This window comes from Osmerus eperlanus, chromosome 11 (assembly GCF_963692335.1).
Source record: "Osmerus eperlanus chromosome 11, fOsmEpe2.1, whole genome shotgun sequence".
In the NCBI taxonomy this organism is placed as follows: domain Eukaryota; kingdom Metazoa; phylum Chordata; class Actinopteri; order Osmeriformes; family Osmeridae; genus Osmerus; species Osmerus eperlanus.
The window spans coordinates 10,643,056-10,661,003 of record NC_085028.1 but is presented as its reverse complement, the minus strand read 5'-3'; the positions used below and the strand labels follow the sequence as shown (position 1 = coordinate 10,661,003).

Genomic DNA, 17,948 nt, shown 5'->3' with positions numbered 1-17,948 from the left:
AACACCTTCAAAATACCACAGGCCTTCAGAATCAATACACGTTTCTTCTACACAGCCACTTTTTTCTTATTCATAAAGTAGCCACTCTATCTCTGTCTCTGTTGGAGAGATAGAGTTGTGAGTAACTATTTGCAAACGGGTCACGCTGTCCTTCAGACTAAAAAGATTAGAATCTACTTCATCACAAACTATTCCTTTTCCTTTTAATTGTAACACAATACTCCTGTAAGACATTCTTTCTTAATAATGTAAAACAAGGTAAGGTTTCAATAATTCATCACAATGAACAGCTTTTGTCAATCTGTATTGTAACGACTGACAGGAAAAAATACATTTTACTGTACTTTTAGTTTTTTGTACTTGAACCGACAGTTGGTTGGGTCAAGATCTAATCTATAACATAAATCAATATCCAATCTCAAATTTTGATATTGCATGGGAATGTCACGTGCATTTTACCCTCCATTTAACTCGTCCGGCTCTCCTGCTGTGGACATAAATTGACTCATTAAATGTTTGTTCCGGGATAGAACATCTATCTATCCTGTCTATTCCTATAAAGAAACAGCATATATCAAAGCCTGGCATTGATAACCACACAAATCTGTTTTGAATAATGTAAATTTCATACATTAATTAAGATCTACGTAGGTCCACGCTACCCACCCATATTTATTCTAGATATTCCTGTCAAAATAAGTTAAAGTGGTTGCTCATATGTTATTAAATCTTTTAAATTGGTGAACCTCAAATGGTCTTATAAAGCAGAAAAAAAACTGTCTAGGGATTTTTCAACTATGGGTTTTGACAGATACATTCACAGGTTCATGTGTGTGAAAAAGCAAATGGAGATCTCTAAAATTAAAAAATTATTAAAGATAATCATGCACGCATTACAATCTAACATAAACTGAAGGGCCAAAAACATAATGTCTTTCCGCAGTCTCTCTGGGAAACATCACCTTTACACAACCCATCTATTTAACATCCAAACCTAGGGATTGACATTGTGTAGGTACTAGATAATTGCCTCACACATAGATCAGCCCTTTGATTTCTAGCGCACATTTGGCCATCCATTCCGTTGGAGGTTATAAGGTCAGTCATATGCTAATTACAAGGTCACGGGTCATAAACGTTTATCTCAGTTGAGTGCCTGTATCCACAGTATTCACACCTATAGCCAGCTTGCAAAACCAGGAAATGACTGGAGGCAAGGTCAAATCTGTCTGTGTTTCGTAAGTGATGTTTCCTGCAACGCGGTGGGAGTGCTATGGGAGACTTCCCAAAAGCAGCGGGCATTGAGTCTCTTCAAATCAGGGGAAGGACTCACTCACCTCTTAGCTTCAGTAACTTGAGGCAGTAGAGGATGTGAGAAACACTGTGATGCCTCAGCAGTTGAAAGCAAGGTCGACTGACAATTTCAGGAAATAATTATCCATTGTAGCCTCTTCACAGTCATTTTAATATAAGATATTTTTGCCAGGAAACTAAATCTTCATAGATAACTGCTGTCGTTTTTGAATAAATTGTTGGTTAATAATTTATTTTACCATTGCATCAGACTGCAAAGTTTTCAGTCTCCAGCACCTCCAGTGAACTAAATTACTGACCTAAGACCTCTGTCCAAAATGCTTGAGGCATTCTTTGATACAAAATGGATGAAAATTGCTTCTTCTTTTTTTCATTTGCTAGCCTTGCAAAAGTGGAAGGAGGGAGAGATGGAAGGGAGGATTGCGGGGAACGGGAGGCAAGCATACTGTACCTTTTTCCCTGGAGAGGATGTGACAAGGAGATGTAAACGCATCCAGCCTTCAGTGTGCTCTCGGCAACCACACCACCAAGCTCATTACACTTCCAAATGTAGCTGCTGGTTCGCACTCTTCCCTCTGGGTTCACCCTCTATGACAGTCCGTCTTGTCTTTTGGCTGGTCTGCGGCCCCTGCCTCTGACCCTCTGTGTGACAAACGGCAGATTGCCCGGCTGAACTGCCATCCGCTCTGGCAGGCAAGCTGTTCAATAATGTTTGTTTCCCAACAAGAGGAAAGCATGACAACCACTGTGACATCAATGTGAGGTACTGTCTGCAGAACTCCTTTTACTTGACTATTTGGTTCCTTCCATTCTTGTGTAAATGGAATTAAGCAACCACTTAATTGAGCTATAAACCAATTATCTGTAGCTGCTGATGAAAATGTCTTCCTTAAATACCTTCCATATCTTGATTTTAATGTTATTGACTTCTCTTCTGCCAAGTGAGCAGATCAATGTATTTTTATTGAACGGCCCTGTCTTTTTTCAAACGCCCACCCCTCTGCTCTGCTGACCTTGCCCTGCTCACTCATGCCCTCATGGCGGTTCCCCTACAAGCACAGTAAGGGCATTGCGGGTGTAAGTTCTGCCGGTCAGCTTTGGCGCCTGGCGCCAGTGGCATGATGACCCCTACATGCTGATAAAATCGGTGAAACAGGTGGTCAGCCTGCTTGGGCTTTGCATGGAAGACTGGGCCCTTTGGGGTTGTGTGGGAGTCTTGAGGGTGTTGAGCCCTAGTTCCTATGTATGAAAAGGATATTAAACAAGTGGAAAATGGTTTTCATTGGTATTGTATGACGGTGAGATTCCAGACATCGCAAGACAAATATAAACATCCACATGCATAGTAAAATGATCCTTACATTGTATTGAATTATCTTTAGTAGCATTTGCTTGTGATGAAAGTAAATTCAATTAGTTCCTTTTTCTATCGCAGATGATGGTAAAAAGAAAATGCATGGTGTATTGGGCATCATTTCTAATGCTTTGTGCAACATAGTTAATTACAACTTTGATCTACAAAGAGATGCAATTTGCTATCCAGTTAATTGCTATGCCATATCACTTATTAATGTTACTGGGATATTAGCCAGGAAGACAAAAATAGAGGCATTAGCCCCCTAGCAAGCTAAATATCAATTAAAACTAATGTCTGACACGTAAACCTTTGCTGTTAACGAATGAAATGAAAACTCATGTAACCTAGAACCTACAGAGGGTACTTCCATTAACTGAAGTGGACCCTGAAACAGCCAAACACAAGGCCATTTGAATATTAATAACTTCAAAGTGGAATAACCAAGGCTCAGAGTACATAAGGTCAATTCACATACCACACACAATAAACACAACTGAATGCTTTTACATAGACTAGACATATACTTTGAAATGGTCAATTTATTATGGAGTACAGCAGCTGCAATGACTAAAGGCACTGGTATTGTAATTCTCTTTCAATTTTAGGAGGACTGAGGGGAATGATAGTCAATAACATGTGTTACTGTTTAATCAGATAAGACGACAGTGTTCCTTTTTTATACAAGAATAAAAAATAAAGAGATGCACTTAAACAGGTGCTGACAAAGACAAATATATTTTGTGTGGAAAACACATATTTAACATCTGTGTTTATTTTTTCACCAACATGATCAATCTGCTATCTTTGCTTGGTTGTCAATTTCTCCACAAGCTTGTAAACCCCCCTCATTACAGATCTCCGGAAAAACCTCAGCAGCAGATCAAGATGTTTTTTCATGGTGACCTGTCTGCCACAGGCAATATTAGTTGCACAATCTTGTCAAATTTTTGTAGTTTACCTTATACTGTGATGAGGCTTCACCATAGCTATCTCTGCAAGGTACTCATTCAGAATTCATACAGAATTCCAATGATGAGTCATTCATCACAGCACCTTTTCTTAGACTGACTGCTGAGACAAGATGCATTTACCTGAGGGGGAAATTCGGTCCTCCACCAAGGAAATTTTTTTGACAAATGGATGCACCTAATGCATTTCCTTTAACTACCTGTTAAGCTAAACACATCTGGACCTTGGAGGTGGCTGATATATTATTGTCCAAATCCACACAGCAGTTTGTGCTTTCAGTGATGGAATTGATGGTTGAGGTGATGTTGTTGTGCTGAATATTATTCATTGAACATTTTGCTTTTGCTCATGTTTTAATGTCCGCCTAATTTAGTAATTTGTATAATGGTGCCTTTTTTTCTATCAATCCAAAGTCACTTAGAGGCAAGGATAGCAAAATAGTATTCTGATCTCTGGCGTCTCACTGTATAATTTTCCCATTCCTGCTGATGGCTGTGGTTGGCAACCATTGTAACTGGCTGGGTGAATAGTAATTAAAATGTTTACATGGGAAATAGGTACAGAAAGAGGCCCGCCAATGAAGACTGAGCTTGCAGCTGGCTGCACAGAGACAAATGGCTACACGGCTGATGTCTTTTTAACTATGTGCTTCGTTTGCAAAAAGGCCTCACTCTGGGGGCTGGAGAGACGAAGGGTTAGGTAGTGATGCATAAAAATCATACAAGGCAATAAGGGTAATTTTTATTTACGTTTAATACAATTTGTCATGGATGAAGGCATTAACAAACATACAGCACTTGTTTGAGTAGCAAGATGGGTCCAAGTTCGAACCTGTGGTAGCATCCCCGTTAACAACTTATTGCATGAAAAGCAAGAAATAGGAAAATGACCGGTCCCGCCCATTAAAATGAATATATTTTGCCCTGCATAGCATTGCGTTTTACCAATCTTTGGTGTACACCAATACAAATCTTCAGTTTTAGCATATACTTTTCTGAGATAAGATTAATACCCTCAAAAAGTAGTGACATAACTAGGGTTGCCACACGTCCCTTAAAATATGGAATCGTCCCATATTTGAGAATAAAGTAGCGCGTCCCGTTTGGAATCAATACGGGCCGGGTTTTTTCACATATTTTCTGAGTTGTCTTTAATGCAGCATCCCATGCAAATCATCCCATCCAAATTCTGGGAAGACTCATCCTATTCTGCCCTTGATTGGGTAATACTCGCTGCCATTGTTGGTTTGATAGTTTTTTTTCAGGTTCATGGCCAATCAGAGTCAGAGAAGGGCGGGTCTCTTGGTGGAGAGTCGATTTGAAAGAATGGCGGAGGCAGCTCCAGATACCCCCCGCGTAATAAGAAGTACACTTCTAAAAGGAAGTAGGCTTGACATGCTTCAATACTGCACACTACTACTTCTGGTCCACTGATGTTAAAAGCCTTTTTTTGTGGTCTCACTGTCAAACTTTGTTGGCCTATGGTTATTAACACAGCTATGACGATATGACCACTTGAGTTGTGATAGAGAGACGCATCTGTTCACACTGATTTCAATAGAAGATATCTTTTTATAATGTCCATGTATCAATCTTAGTATTTTTATGAAAACATGTTTTAAGTTGTTTTTTACCCCTCCCCCCCCCCTAGTTATGTCTAGGTGGCAACCCTAGACATAACTGATAATTTAAAATGGATTCTGACTCTACAAAGCAGATTTGGAATGAGTCTGAAAGCGTCTAATTCTGAAAGGCGAAAGGTCATAAGAAGGCACTTCACCTTGGCTGAGCTCACATAGCAGCTTCCCCACAATCGGTCCAAACTTGAACCCATGACCTGTGGGAAGAGAACCCATCACTGTGAACAAAACAGGTCAGTCATCCAACACAATTACTTCATGAGGCTTTATTTGCAAAAAAAATACAATATGCGCCTTGTAATAACCTTGTGAATAACCTTCCTGTCCCCTGGTCTATCTGAGTGAGGCAATCCATTGAGCTGTGCATGAGTGAGCACATAAAAGAGAAGAGGAACAATTGCTCTAGCTGTCACTGTGGATCTAAGTGGACCTGGGCCAGACTTTAAATTAGGAAGATTTGTCTTTCTTTTCGGGATGAGCTGATGCCACAAGCTCAGGAGTGATATCTGAAAGGGGGTACTTCTGAAAGCAAGATCTATACACTTCTTTTTGCTAGGCGGTTTGAGTGAAAAATGGGGAATGTCAGCTGGGTTTTTGGAATGCTGTGTGTTTGCTTCTTGACAAAGGTCTTGGAGCCCTGAGGATTTTGCCTGGCTTTAGACTCATAAAAGACCAGCTCTGACAGTTTGGGCACGTGCCCCCCCATCCCCTCCGCCTTGTCTTCAATGGTTGGCAAAACCTGCTGGGTGACTTTGTAACCATGGTAACCACTAGCACTTGTGCCTTGCTTTGATGACAAGGGTAGAAGGAGGAGGAAATGCTAACAGCTTTTTTTATTTTTTCTTCTAAAATATTAGCCTCAGTAACTGCTCTCATACAGCACTGCACACTTATCAAAGCAGAGAGGCTAGAACACAAATGATTGTTAAGAGCAAATCCTGTATCACGTGACTCAAATTAATCATTTAAATGAACACATCTGTAATGCTCCTGATTTCACTAGTGAAAGGCAAGTGGGGTCAGGATGTAAACCACTCGGTTCAAATCCTACTTGCCCTTATATTGATTGCAAGGCTTCTCTGACCCACAGAATAAATCTCCAGAAGAAAATATCCTTTAGTCCAGCTGCCCCTCACTGCATTGCATGCCACTGCCAGGTCCTTTAAAAGCTATTAAGAGCTAAAATTAATTACACATATAATTAGCTCTAGGAGGCGGCTACAGGAACAGATGGAACAAATGCCTGGAGACCCCATAGGCCCTCTGGGAAAACAGCTTCTGTCACACTGAAGTTAGGGACAAAGAGATGGAGATGAATCCCAACTGCACTTGGCCAACACTAATTAGAGAGTAAAAAAGGCCTGGACCCCAATCCCAAGTCTTCACCCTTTACAACAGACTTTGAATTAAAATCGAATTAAAAGTTTGGTGACATTTCCTTGTGTACTGTAGCTATAAGGTTGAGCGCAAGGCTTTGGTAATGTGCTGAACAACCTGCCAACTTGTTCCCTGACCATGGCATGTCTAATACAATATTCACATGTAATGCACTGGCCTTACAGGTGTCATGGAATGTAATAGGTTGTTGAATTGGGGCAGTGTCTTACTACATACGATTTCTCATTACACATAACAAAATATTTTCTATCGCTAACCTGAGAACCCTGCTCCAATTACAATGTTACTGTAGGTGGGATGGGAGTCCAGTATGAAATGCTGGTCTGGTGTCATCTGTGAAAGAAAGAAAAAGATTACAGAGGAGAAATAGTGGAGTGAGTCATAGTAATGAAAAAATGGGGAGTAGAAGAGAAAGAGTGAGACACAAAAGTCTCACAATAAGTGTACTCAAGGTTTCTGGAGAAAAACCCCCACTCCATTTCGGAATCTCCACAGGGCTTGAAAATGACACACTATGACTTTATAAAAACTCCACATGAAGCACTGAAGTAAATAAGGTGACCTTTGTGGTATCCGATGTTGTTCAGGGACTGCAGTCAGTGCAGCATTCCCAGTAATGTTTTTACTTTAATGTGCCAAGTTGAGAAAGGTGATGCTTGCTATTACAGCACAAAGCCTTACTTAATCATAATGTTCCACAGTTTTCTACTCAATATCTTATTTACATTAACATGAGTACTTTAATATGTTAGTTGTATCACATGCATATGGTCACTATTGTTTTCTGTTGTGCCAAATGCTTTTATAGTCATCTTCATATACTCAGAAAAGATCTACATTAAAACAAATATTGTATTGCAATTCACCACTGAGTTCTATCCAAAGATTTTGCAAAATCTTTTAGGTACACTAGGAAAACAATATCTCTAAAAATTACTCAGAAGAAAACCCCTAGAAACATCCTTTTTAAAACAATTTACAGTGCGTGTCAGAGTAAGAACAGGTCACATGGATCAGACTCTCCTGTGAGTTACATAAAAGCAGTGAGCTTTACGGCTGGAAGGGCGATGGAACCCCAGCCCACACCACCAAACTCCACCGTTATAACTTTGGAGAGTTGATTGTTCTGCCTTGCCATGGGAATGACAAAAAAGACTGTGAATGAGCTGTGAGTAAAACAAACTGGATGGATGTTTACATCGAGTATATTAACAAAGAAAAAAAATGCTTTTAACGAAAGGTTATAGTCTTTCCTGACAATTCTATGGTAGTTGCTTGTTGTAAATAATAGGATGTACCTCAACCACAAAAATATTTTCTCTTCTTCCTGGAATAAAAAATATTTGTAAGCACAGGCTGTTGAAACAATAAGTAAAGAAGCATTTCATATGGACTGAAACAACAAGAACATTAAACAGTTGCTCACTGTTTTACAGATGCACAGACCTGAGCAAAATGTCAAAACAAGAGAAAGAGAGTGGGTGAAAGAGACATGGGGAGAAAGAGTGACTGAGAGGGAACAAAGAAAATAAAGCAAAAGGTGGCAGGAGGGAAGGACTATGTTGCTGGTTTAGGCTAGCACCACTGACCGTGTACATGCAGCTCTCCACCACGGCGGGCACAGGCACCAGGCCAGGGAAACAGCGGGCGACGTAGCGCTGCAGGATATCAATATCCCCTCTGTCCGTCTGTCTGTCCCTCTCATCTGGCTCGATCTCAGGGCCTATGTGGTAGCACAACTGCAGGTACAGACACACAAAGGATGGGATATCGAACAGATAAAAGACAAGATAGGACATTTGACACCGCATTATGCTGTAGAACTCAAAAGTATTATGTAATATGAGTCAGACACCAATAGAAATAACTTGTTTTTCATGGTCAGAATGAATGGAGGGTGATTTTAGGAAGCTACAGTATGAATCAACTGAGCCACAGAGTAAAAAAAATAGCTTTTTAAAACATGTCTTCAGCTTATTCAACACAGTTGATAGTAGTCAATAGTACCATACATACCAGAGAAAATACAAACTAAGTTCAAAATGAATACTGTAATACCTGGAGGAGCCTGCCGGTGGTCTGGAGTAGAGTTCTAACTGGATCATTGGTTTCACCTGTTGCTTGTCTACCCTTTTTTGCTATTTAAACCCCTCTGTTCATTAGTTTTGTGGTGAAGCGTTTGTCTATGAGAGTCCAGTCCATTCGTGTTTAGATCTTTTGCCTGCCTTTCCCAACCATATCTTTGGCTAACTCTGCAATGTTTTCCTGTTATTACGACCCTTGCCTGTACCTTTGACTATGATTCTGGATTATATTGCCCTGTCTTGCAAGGTTATGGATATCTGGTTGTACCTTGACTGCCCTGTGATTAATAAACCCTTGGATCCCTTTTGGAGTCTGTTCTTGTTACATACATGAACTACAAATACATATGTTATTGTATTGTATTTTTTGTGGAAGTATTGAAGTATATTTTTATACATGAACAAATATTCAAAACAGTTTATGGTCAACAGTAGCTCAGTTTCTTCTTAGATTTGGTAAGAAATATGTCAAATATGAGGTAAGAACTACCTGTTTATGACAAAGTCACACCCTTTACAGGTACGCCAGACTGAACTGATTAGAAGTGTATTCTGACACAATAGCGTGAAGCAACATACATGTACAGTACATGTACTGTAGCTTTCCCTCACATAAAGTATAAAATGCCCGAGCCTTGCACATCTACATGGGGCCATCTCCACGGTGACTTTAGCTCATGGTGAATAATGTGATGTGGCTCAGCCATCTGTCCCCCCCTCCTCTGCAAGCATGTTAGGTGCTATTAGTCTCCAAAACTCCTGCTGGCTTGCCATCATGCCCAAAAATAGAGATGCAATGTATAAAATAACCCCACAATCGCAAAGACAACACCTCACAAAATATCAAGATTCTTCTTAAAATAATTTGAGTGGGTAAACTATTTCTGATTCTGATTTCTATGGTATATTATTGTGTTGCCTGGAGTCAATGCTACAGTACACACACATACTCTCTGAATCAGTAATACCTTTCAAAGTGTATAATTATCTTCACTAATTTTGAGTGTAAAATAAAATGGCAGACAATTGTATTTATAATCTGTGCACAATGTAATGTAATAATCGTCCCTGAATAGGGAAAACATGGGAAGGAGTGGGCAGGTAGAAAAGACAGTAACAATGTGTAAAGGATCAGTAACGCGGCGCTAGACTAGGCAAAAGCCACACTCACCTTCATTAGCCCTGGGTACTCATTGGATGGTAAGCCATAGATGTGATGATTGGACTCTTCGGACTCAACTTGAATGAAGCAAGGGAAGCGGCGCTGGACGCTGTAGGATCCAGGGACCTTCTCCTTCCAGTAGCACACGTTGATTTTAAACACCTAGTTGGGGTAGGACCTCTCTTAGAACAAAATACCAAGCTAAAGATAACTGCATTTGGAGGATGTTACACACTTACTGCCCATAACTGCACACATCATTACCATATTTATATAGATCTACCACCATTACCATATTTATTCCCTTCTACTCTAATTCAACAGCAATTACTAAAGTGACACTGTAGCAACTGGCCAAGAATGAGGTGTTAATGAAACGCATACCGAATCCTGCCTTCTCAGAGAGAAGGTAATAATAAAGACACAATGACAGAGAGCTTTCGGTTAAATGAACTAACAGAGACAGCGTCATTCCAGGGGACCATGAAAATTCAGCAGGCACAGCAGAGGAGTGGACCATACAGTGTTCTCATATACCTCATACTTTTCTATGAGCTCACTCAAGCATGGCATTCCCTGGGCCTCTCACTATCCTGAATAATGCAATTCCAATACAAACTCCATTTTTTTCCTTTAATAACTGCCAAGAATTTCCATCATCTTTTCTTTTTAGGTGGGTAACATATTGCAAGATTGGTTAGCTGGCTTGGTCTCTCCCAAAACCAGAATAAAAATATATTATTCTTGGGATAGTTGATTTGTGAGTCTGTTCTGTCTGTGGTGAAGCTTCTTCCCCCTGCTTTGCTAAAGGAATCAAAGGAGTGGCAAGTCCTTGCTAGTCATAGTCTGGGGATATGAATCTCAATTTAGTAAGTTCTGAGTTGTTTTTCAGTTTTGGTCTAACTGTTAATTTACTAGCTTCCCATTCATCAAGAAGTACAAGTATATGAGGAGGGCATACTCTTCTTTTTTGGAAGCTTTAGCATTTTGATCAACACAGTCTCCACCTTGGCAGAGCTTCATAAGTATGTTCATAAATACATTGTGTGTATAGCCTGGTAAAGTGTAGGAGTTCTCCATTGTATGCTATGTGTGAATATGAGCTAGTAAGTTAGTTCTCTGCAAAATCATTGGCAAAGGAGATGAAGTTTGGAGTCTACAATGTGAATGCACATTCCTAACCAGCAATGAATTTCATTTACATACACAATGCTTGTATGCAGTTGTTTGCATCCAACCTTCAGTGGAATTCACCCTAACACTAACCTGAACCCTTATCAAGTATGCACAATTAAAAAAACTGATATCATTTGTCTTTCCTTAAACAGAGAAACACAGATGACTGCAACTACATGAGGGTGTGAATGGCTGTAAGTGCTTGTGGATGGATATTAGTGAACTGCCAATAGGATTAAGTAGATGTGTAGGCAAAATGCATTTGCATGCCACACTTCATATGGTTTACATTGTATTGGGGTCTACCTCATCAGTCATGTTATATGGTCAGGACTCAATCCATTAATTTCTGCATCAGTTACTTAAGGGAAGGCTAGCTGCAATACCTCTCCTAATTCCAGAAGACAGGGGTCTCACACTGAGCCCTTACGCTAAACCAAGTAAACAATGTTAGTTTGCAGCTTACTTACTGATGCACTAGCCTGGCATTGACCAAGGCTTGGGCTATTGTTTGATTTAGGCTACCTGTAGTGGGAGGTGTAGCCCAGTGTGGGAGAGCAGGTTGTTGGCCCAGGATCCTGCTGTGATCACCAGGCTCTTTGCACTGTACGTTCCGCTGGCTGTCGTCACGGTAACCACTGAGCCCGGCTTGATGGCGTTCACCTCCTCGCCATCCTTTATGACGCCACCCATTCTCTGAAAAAGGCCCTGGCAACATATACAGTCAATATTTAATGAACTATAGGTAAATCTGTTGGTGTATTTTCACCTTCAAAACGACCTTGTCATCTTACATTGTGTGCATCCAGTGAGTGGATACAAATCCAAAATGATGGCCTTCTTTAGACATTTAGTCTTAGCATACATATTAGAATCAACCAATGTTAACTAAGGAAATCAAGATACTCGCAATGAAGTTGGAGAGAATCCTGCATCCATCTTAATAACCTAAATAGACAGCACATGTTTAATTTACATAGCTACACCAAAGCATTTCCAGCACCAAATATTCTAAAGTTACCCTTTTTCCCTAGAGCAAGGGTCAGTTAAAGTTTAACAAGAAGCCACATGCACCCATGAGGTCAGTCCAGAAGAGGGTTAGCCCAGGATAGGGCATCTCAAACCGGACTGGAGCGGGTTCTTTTCTACTGGATTACAGCGTTATCTACTACGGCATCTGAGCTCTTAGATAGTTTCTTTATAGGTGAAGTGTTCTGGGCACAAAGGTCGGTCTTGAATAATCTACAAGTGACCCATAGTCTGTTATCAAGACTAGGGCTGAAATGGAGGAACCTGCATCCATCCAGACACCAACAGATCTCAGATTGTATGTAGTAGGTTTAATAACAGTTCAGACAGCCAACAACACCATTCATTTTAAGTGTTGGACCTAGCTTTCTGCTTGTCTGGTGAAATGTCAAGTTGAGTAAACACACATTCAGAAGAGAGCATGGACACAACACTTGTTTTCACAAATTTGGAGACAGTGAAACATGGAGAAAATGTTAAGAGCCTGGTCAATGCTAGTAGATACTGAGACAGACTATTGATGTAGAATTTAGATATTCACATGATGCACAGTGGTAACTATTGAGGCCTCTATTATTACAACTATTGACACATTGAAATGTATGCATCATCTGCAGTTGGCTCAAAAGAGGAAAAAGCTGTCTAATCAATACATAGAAGACAGGATAATGGTTTTGAGTCTGCAACTGAAACAAAACATTTGTGTTGCTATTTTGTGCTTGATCTGGCAGTGACTGAAGGCTGTATCTGTAGAGCTTTTTTCTAATTTCTGTCTGAACCTGAATACATTTTATTAAATGTTTCTATGCAGTTTATTAGAACAGTGAAACACTAGATTTTAGGTTATGGTTAAGTTTTAGGTTAAGTATATCAGATAAGCATTCATCTGATACTAAAAAGTCTTTCTTATTTCTGATTATGTCTATTGGCTAGTTTTATAATTGGGCCTTAGATAACAATGAACCGAGGTGACATCATTGATATACTAGTACTTGATGCTTCCATGTAATATATTATTTCAATATGTTAGTATTGACTCTTGTAACAGCCATTATTAGGCTTGATGAGCAAGAGATTGCATCTGGCTCAGATGTCCAAATAATGGGTGCTAATGAGTGTAATTCCTAATTACAAGGAATATCTAACGTCTAATTGGATACAGATAAGTGGATAAATGGGCAATTCACAGGTACATGTAAGGGTAATTTGTAAGAAAAAAGATGACAAAATCCAATCCTTCCTTGAATAAAGATACTTTACCACAGCATGTGGTTTTTATCAAGAATTGCTCAATTGCTTGCAGCCACAGCCAAGTAGAAGTCCATGAACCTGAAATCAAATATATTTGAGTGTCTATGGGAGAAACTAACGCTGTAGCTTTTCTTGTCTCCGGTTTTTGAAGCACAATGCCTTTTAAGTGCTCCCTGATTTCTTAAATAACTAGAGGAATAACCAGAGGTATGTCACCTCTTCTCCAACATCTACAAAGTTGCAGATAAAGTAAGTAAGCCCTTCCCTTTGAGCATTTTGAGTTTTTAACTGAATTCTAATATAATTGTGTCTCAACATGACTATAAGAAAAGATGGCCACCACTCTTCAACCCACCTGCACAGTTTTGAGGGCGCGGTCAGCATACAGCACCCCAGCTGTGGTGTCGACAAGAGCTCCGTTTCCCTTGGTCAGGTTGACAAGGGGGATATGCTTGCTGAACTCATCACCCGGGAGGTTCACAGTAGGTACGTGGTTTCTCTCTAGAGTGGTCTTGAGGAGCTGGAACTCCTTCCCGTTCTCTGGACCCATGACGAGAAGCCCTGTGCGTCTGCAAGAGGGATCCTCTCGTTAAAAGTAGACTCAGAGATGTCCCATTCACAATGCCGTTTATTTGTGTTTCACATTCAGTAAGATATTAGTGTTGGTTCTATGAGCTGAGCGGACTAGAATTATCAGAGTTTGCTAACGTTAAAAAACGTTAGATTTCTATTACAAAACCACTGAAAACATGAATTAATTTTTGTAAAAAAATATCGTTGGCAAGTGACCATGGTATAAGCGGGATAATGCCCTTCGAGGTGTCCATTATCAGGCTGATAATGGACTCCGCCGAACCGTCCGACGCGCAGCGGTTCACGCCCCTGCATCGTCCATTATCAGGTGATATTGGACACCTCGTCGGGCATTATCCAGCTACTCGCAACAATGTTTTACATACTGGGGTAAGATGAAATTAAATGTTAGTTTTCATTTCACATTTATTTTCACTTGTTATGAGTTTTTCATTGAACAGTTGTAATATTTTATGCAAAAAAAATAGTTGTATAGAAAAAAAACTACAAATAATTTCTACAAATTCAAAAGCATGCCATACACCTGCTTTGAATGCAATAACTAACTACCAACAATCTGAAGACAGATCTTAAAGTGAATGTGACTTAGTATAATTACCATTGTAAAATACAAGAGTTATTTGACAAGAGTTTAAAGATCCTGTAAAGTGGAATTAAAAACGAGTTTCAAGTTCACCACACCACAGAATGTGTTATTAACTACCCATCCAAATTTGAATGAAAAAAAACACAGACAAGTATGTTAAATTAGGCTTTGAAATCTAAGAAAATCAGCAGTCTTCTCTGTTCGAGACTGGGGGGGCATGTCGCCTGAAGGAGCTGAAGCTCGGCCCCCTCGCTGGAAGGCGCCGCCTCTCTCAAGTAAGTAGTGATGGGAAGTTCGGATCATTTTACTGATTCGGTTCTTTGAATCTCGTTCAGTAAATTGAACGAATCTTTTTTCGAGTCATTCGTTCATTTCAACGGGGGGGGGGGGGGGGGGCTATCCATCCACTGCAAACACGTATCATATTCTCATGTAGGTTAGTGCATTACATGCACACAGAACTGAGTGATGAACTGCTGGCGGCGGTGGATGGTCCAGGTGCGACCGGAGGATGAACGGCCGGGGGGGCGATGCTCGGTACGGCTCCGCGCTGCAAGAGAAGCCGTGTGTTGGTGAACCCCGTCTGTCTCCGGTCCATGTTAAAACTGTCCGCCGTGAAATGGTCAGTGGCGCAGAGGCGGCTGTTGGAGTTTATCCGAAGCTTTCCATGAGCGTGGCTCTTCACAAAATCTATCCACCTATTTTTCCTTTCATTATCAACAGGGAACTTAAATGGTGTTGCAGCGCAGCTGGAGTTCTTGCATCCAGGGAAGCAGTTGCGGGTGGTGGGAGACATCCTGAAGCTAGCTAGCTAGCTGATGTAAGCTACAATAACAGTACAGCAGGAGGAGCCATTCAGTGATCTGACGTAGATGGGGCGAAATGACGTAGATAGGGCATTTTTCAGGAACTCATTTCACACGTATATAATGTACTTAGAAGCAAAACATGGAATTTACTTTACAGGATCTTTTTAAGGTTCACAATTACAGGGCCCTGTTCCCTCATCTGCTTGATTTGTGGTTGGGTTGGCCTTTTCCTTCAGTGGCAGACACTGCTCCAACATCTGTCGATAACCATAAGGCTCAGTCAACACCGCTTGACATCTATCTCCCTCATTAGACTTGTGCATGTATATGTGTGTATGTCTACATGTGTGTACACATACATTGTGAATGACAGTGTCAAACCCAGGTAATTGAGCGCATGTCAGATCATAAAATGTGATATATGATTCCATACAGCATGTTGTGAATGAGCAAGTTATGAGGTGGGTTATTATGAAGGTTGAAACCTCGTGGGTTTTTGTGTTTGTGCGTAAGATACAACTGTGCTCTTGTGTGTCCGTGTGGTTCCAATGAAGGGAGTTTGTTGGTTGGGGTCCAGATCATCTCTGGCATGATTGGCAGAAAGCATTGCTCAAAAAAGTTTCACACAGCCCTATCCTCAGTACAGTGAACTCTGTATTTCTCACTGTAGTGCAGTTTTTTGCCTGGCCAAGGGCATCGGTGGACTTCAAATCACAAACCCTCAGTCAGGCACCATTGCTGACTGTTTCAGGTGTGTATGTGTGCTTGTGAATATAACCTAGATACTGCTGGTCTACTGTATTAACCACCTCCATACATAATAAGTCATTTGTTTTGCAGTTCACTGATTGTTGCATTTGTGTTCACTGATAGTTGTTGGAATGCAATATTTCTCAAACACTTTTAAGTTGCTGAAAGCTCGCTTTGATCCTACTGTTGTATTTACAAGCACGAACCTCTTTTCTCAGGAAATTAAAGAGTTTGAGATGAAAAATCCTTGTTCCATATTCAGCGTCAGAGGTTTTGTCTGGGGTGATTCGCTGACGTAGAAAGTAATGAGAAAGTCATCCATCTATGGCTAGCACAGATTGAGTTGCAGCTCGTACAAACAAAGCACATCAAATGTGACAAATCTCAGTGTTCTGTTAAAGCTATTGTGATGTTCCATTAACACTTTGCTGAGACAGAGCTTACCGCTCACCTGTACAGTTGAACATTGGTTTCTTTCTCCAGCTGGGACCAGAGCTGATAGCTCTCCTCCATCATATGGACGTAGAAGTCGTGTTCATAGGCCTTTCGTATAACGCGTGTCTGGCCATGAGAGCTTCCTCGAGAGTGAGGCAGAGGAAACTGACACAAACAAGAGCACATTATATTTTAATACGTTGTGTTGATGTGTTCGTGTTTATGACATTTAGGTTAAATACCTAAATTCTCTATATTGTATAGATTTATTAACTCCATCTCCCTTGACAGTACCGCTTAAATTCAAAATCTAGGTCGTCTAGCAAACAGGTGTCCCAATCTTCTGAACCTGTCGCCAAGCCCACTTGATTTGGTTTCATTAAAGTAGAAGTTAATGAGTCGAAGTTTAATGCTATAAGCCTACTATACGATCTGCAAAACTTAATATAGCTTACTTTTTCGGGGTAAATCACAGAACATAACACAACAAACAAGGAATAGCCTACTAACCTGCTCAAGTAGGAGAGTTTTCTTGTTCTTTTTCGCCAGATGATAGGATGTAAAAGAACCCTGTATACCGGCTCCAATTACTATACAATCGTATAACTCTTGTGACATGTTTGAGGTCTAATTCGTAGTAGCCATATGCAACTTCTTTGCTTCCCTTGGCGCGGGGGATCAAAAATAGCTTCTCTACTCCGAATGTGAGACGAATGTCGAATATGAAACTAACTTCACCTCGCTTCTCTGGCTCGGCTCCAGAATGAATCAGGTGGGAGGGGGGAGTGGGGGCATTTTGTTTCCACAAGAGGGCATTTTGTATATAGCTGTTGTGGAAACTTATACCATGGTCCAGAGCCATATAAATAGAAAAATGTCTATGATTCTGGCTCTGCCATGGTCTGGGTGAATACTCGATTCTGATTGGCTGCATTATCAGGTGATATATGGACACCTACTACGTAATTCCAGCAAAACTGTTTGTTCACCGTTCTAAATAAACCTTCATATTGATTTTGGGACAGTGACATGGCTGGTTAGCTAGCTAATCTTCTTGTCAAACATACTGTAAAATTATATTTACTGTTTGTCAACCATACACAATGTTATTGCCTTTGAATCTTGATAGCATAACGTTAGCTTTCGGCTAATAGCTCAACCAAAGGAAAGCCGGTGTTGGTTCTATGAGCTTAGCGGTCTAGAAATATCAGAGTTGGCTAACGTTAAAAAGAAACGTTAGATTTCTATTGCAAAACGCATGAAAACAAATTAATGTTTGAAAAAAAAAATCGTTGGCAAGTGACCATGGTATAAGCGGATAATGCCCTTCGGGTTGTACAATATCACCTGATAATGGACTTACATATCGCATTGGAGCCGACCCTGTCCCTACTT

General features: G+C 40.4%; 1 protein-coding gene across 1 annotated transcript; it reads right to left on the bottom strand.

The window, feature by feature from the left end:
* Positions 1-4,375: 4,375 nt before the first annotated feature.
* On the bottom strand, positions 4,376-17,390 carry pipox (pipecolic acid oxidase). The gene is made up of 9 exons (XM_062473423.1): positions 17,292-17,390; positions 17,064-17,249; positions 16,570-16,718; positions 13,735-13,948; positions 11,625-11,807; positions 9,933-10,085; positions 8,267-8,416; positions 6,935-7,010; positions 4,376-5,476 (listed from the first exon to the last, which is right to left on the bottom strand). The coding sequence occupies exons 2-9, from the start codon at positions 17,169-17,171 to the stop codon at positions 5,346-5,348; spliced, it is 1,164 nt and encodes a 387-aa protein (XP_062329407.1). The 5' UTR covers positions 17,172-17,249; positions 17,292-17,390; the 3' UTR covers positions 4,376-5,345.
* Between the last annotated feature and the right edge of the window lie 558 nt (positions 17,391-17,948).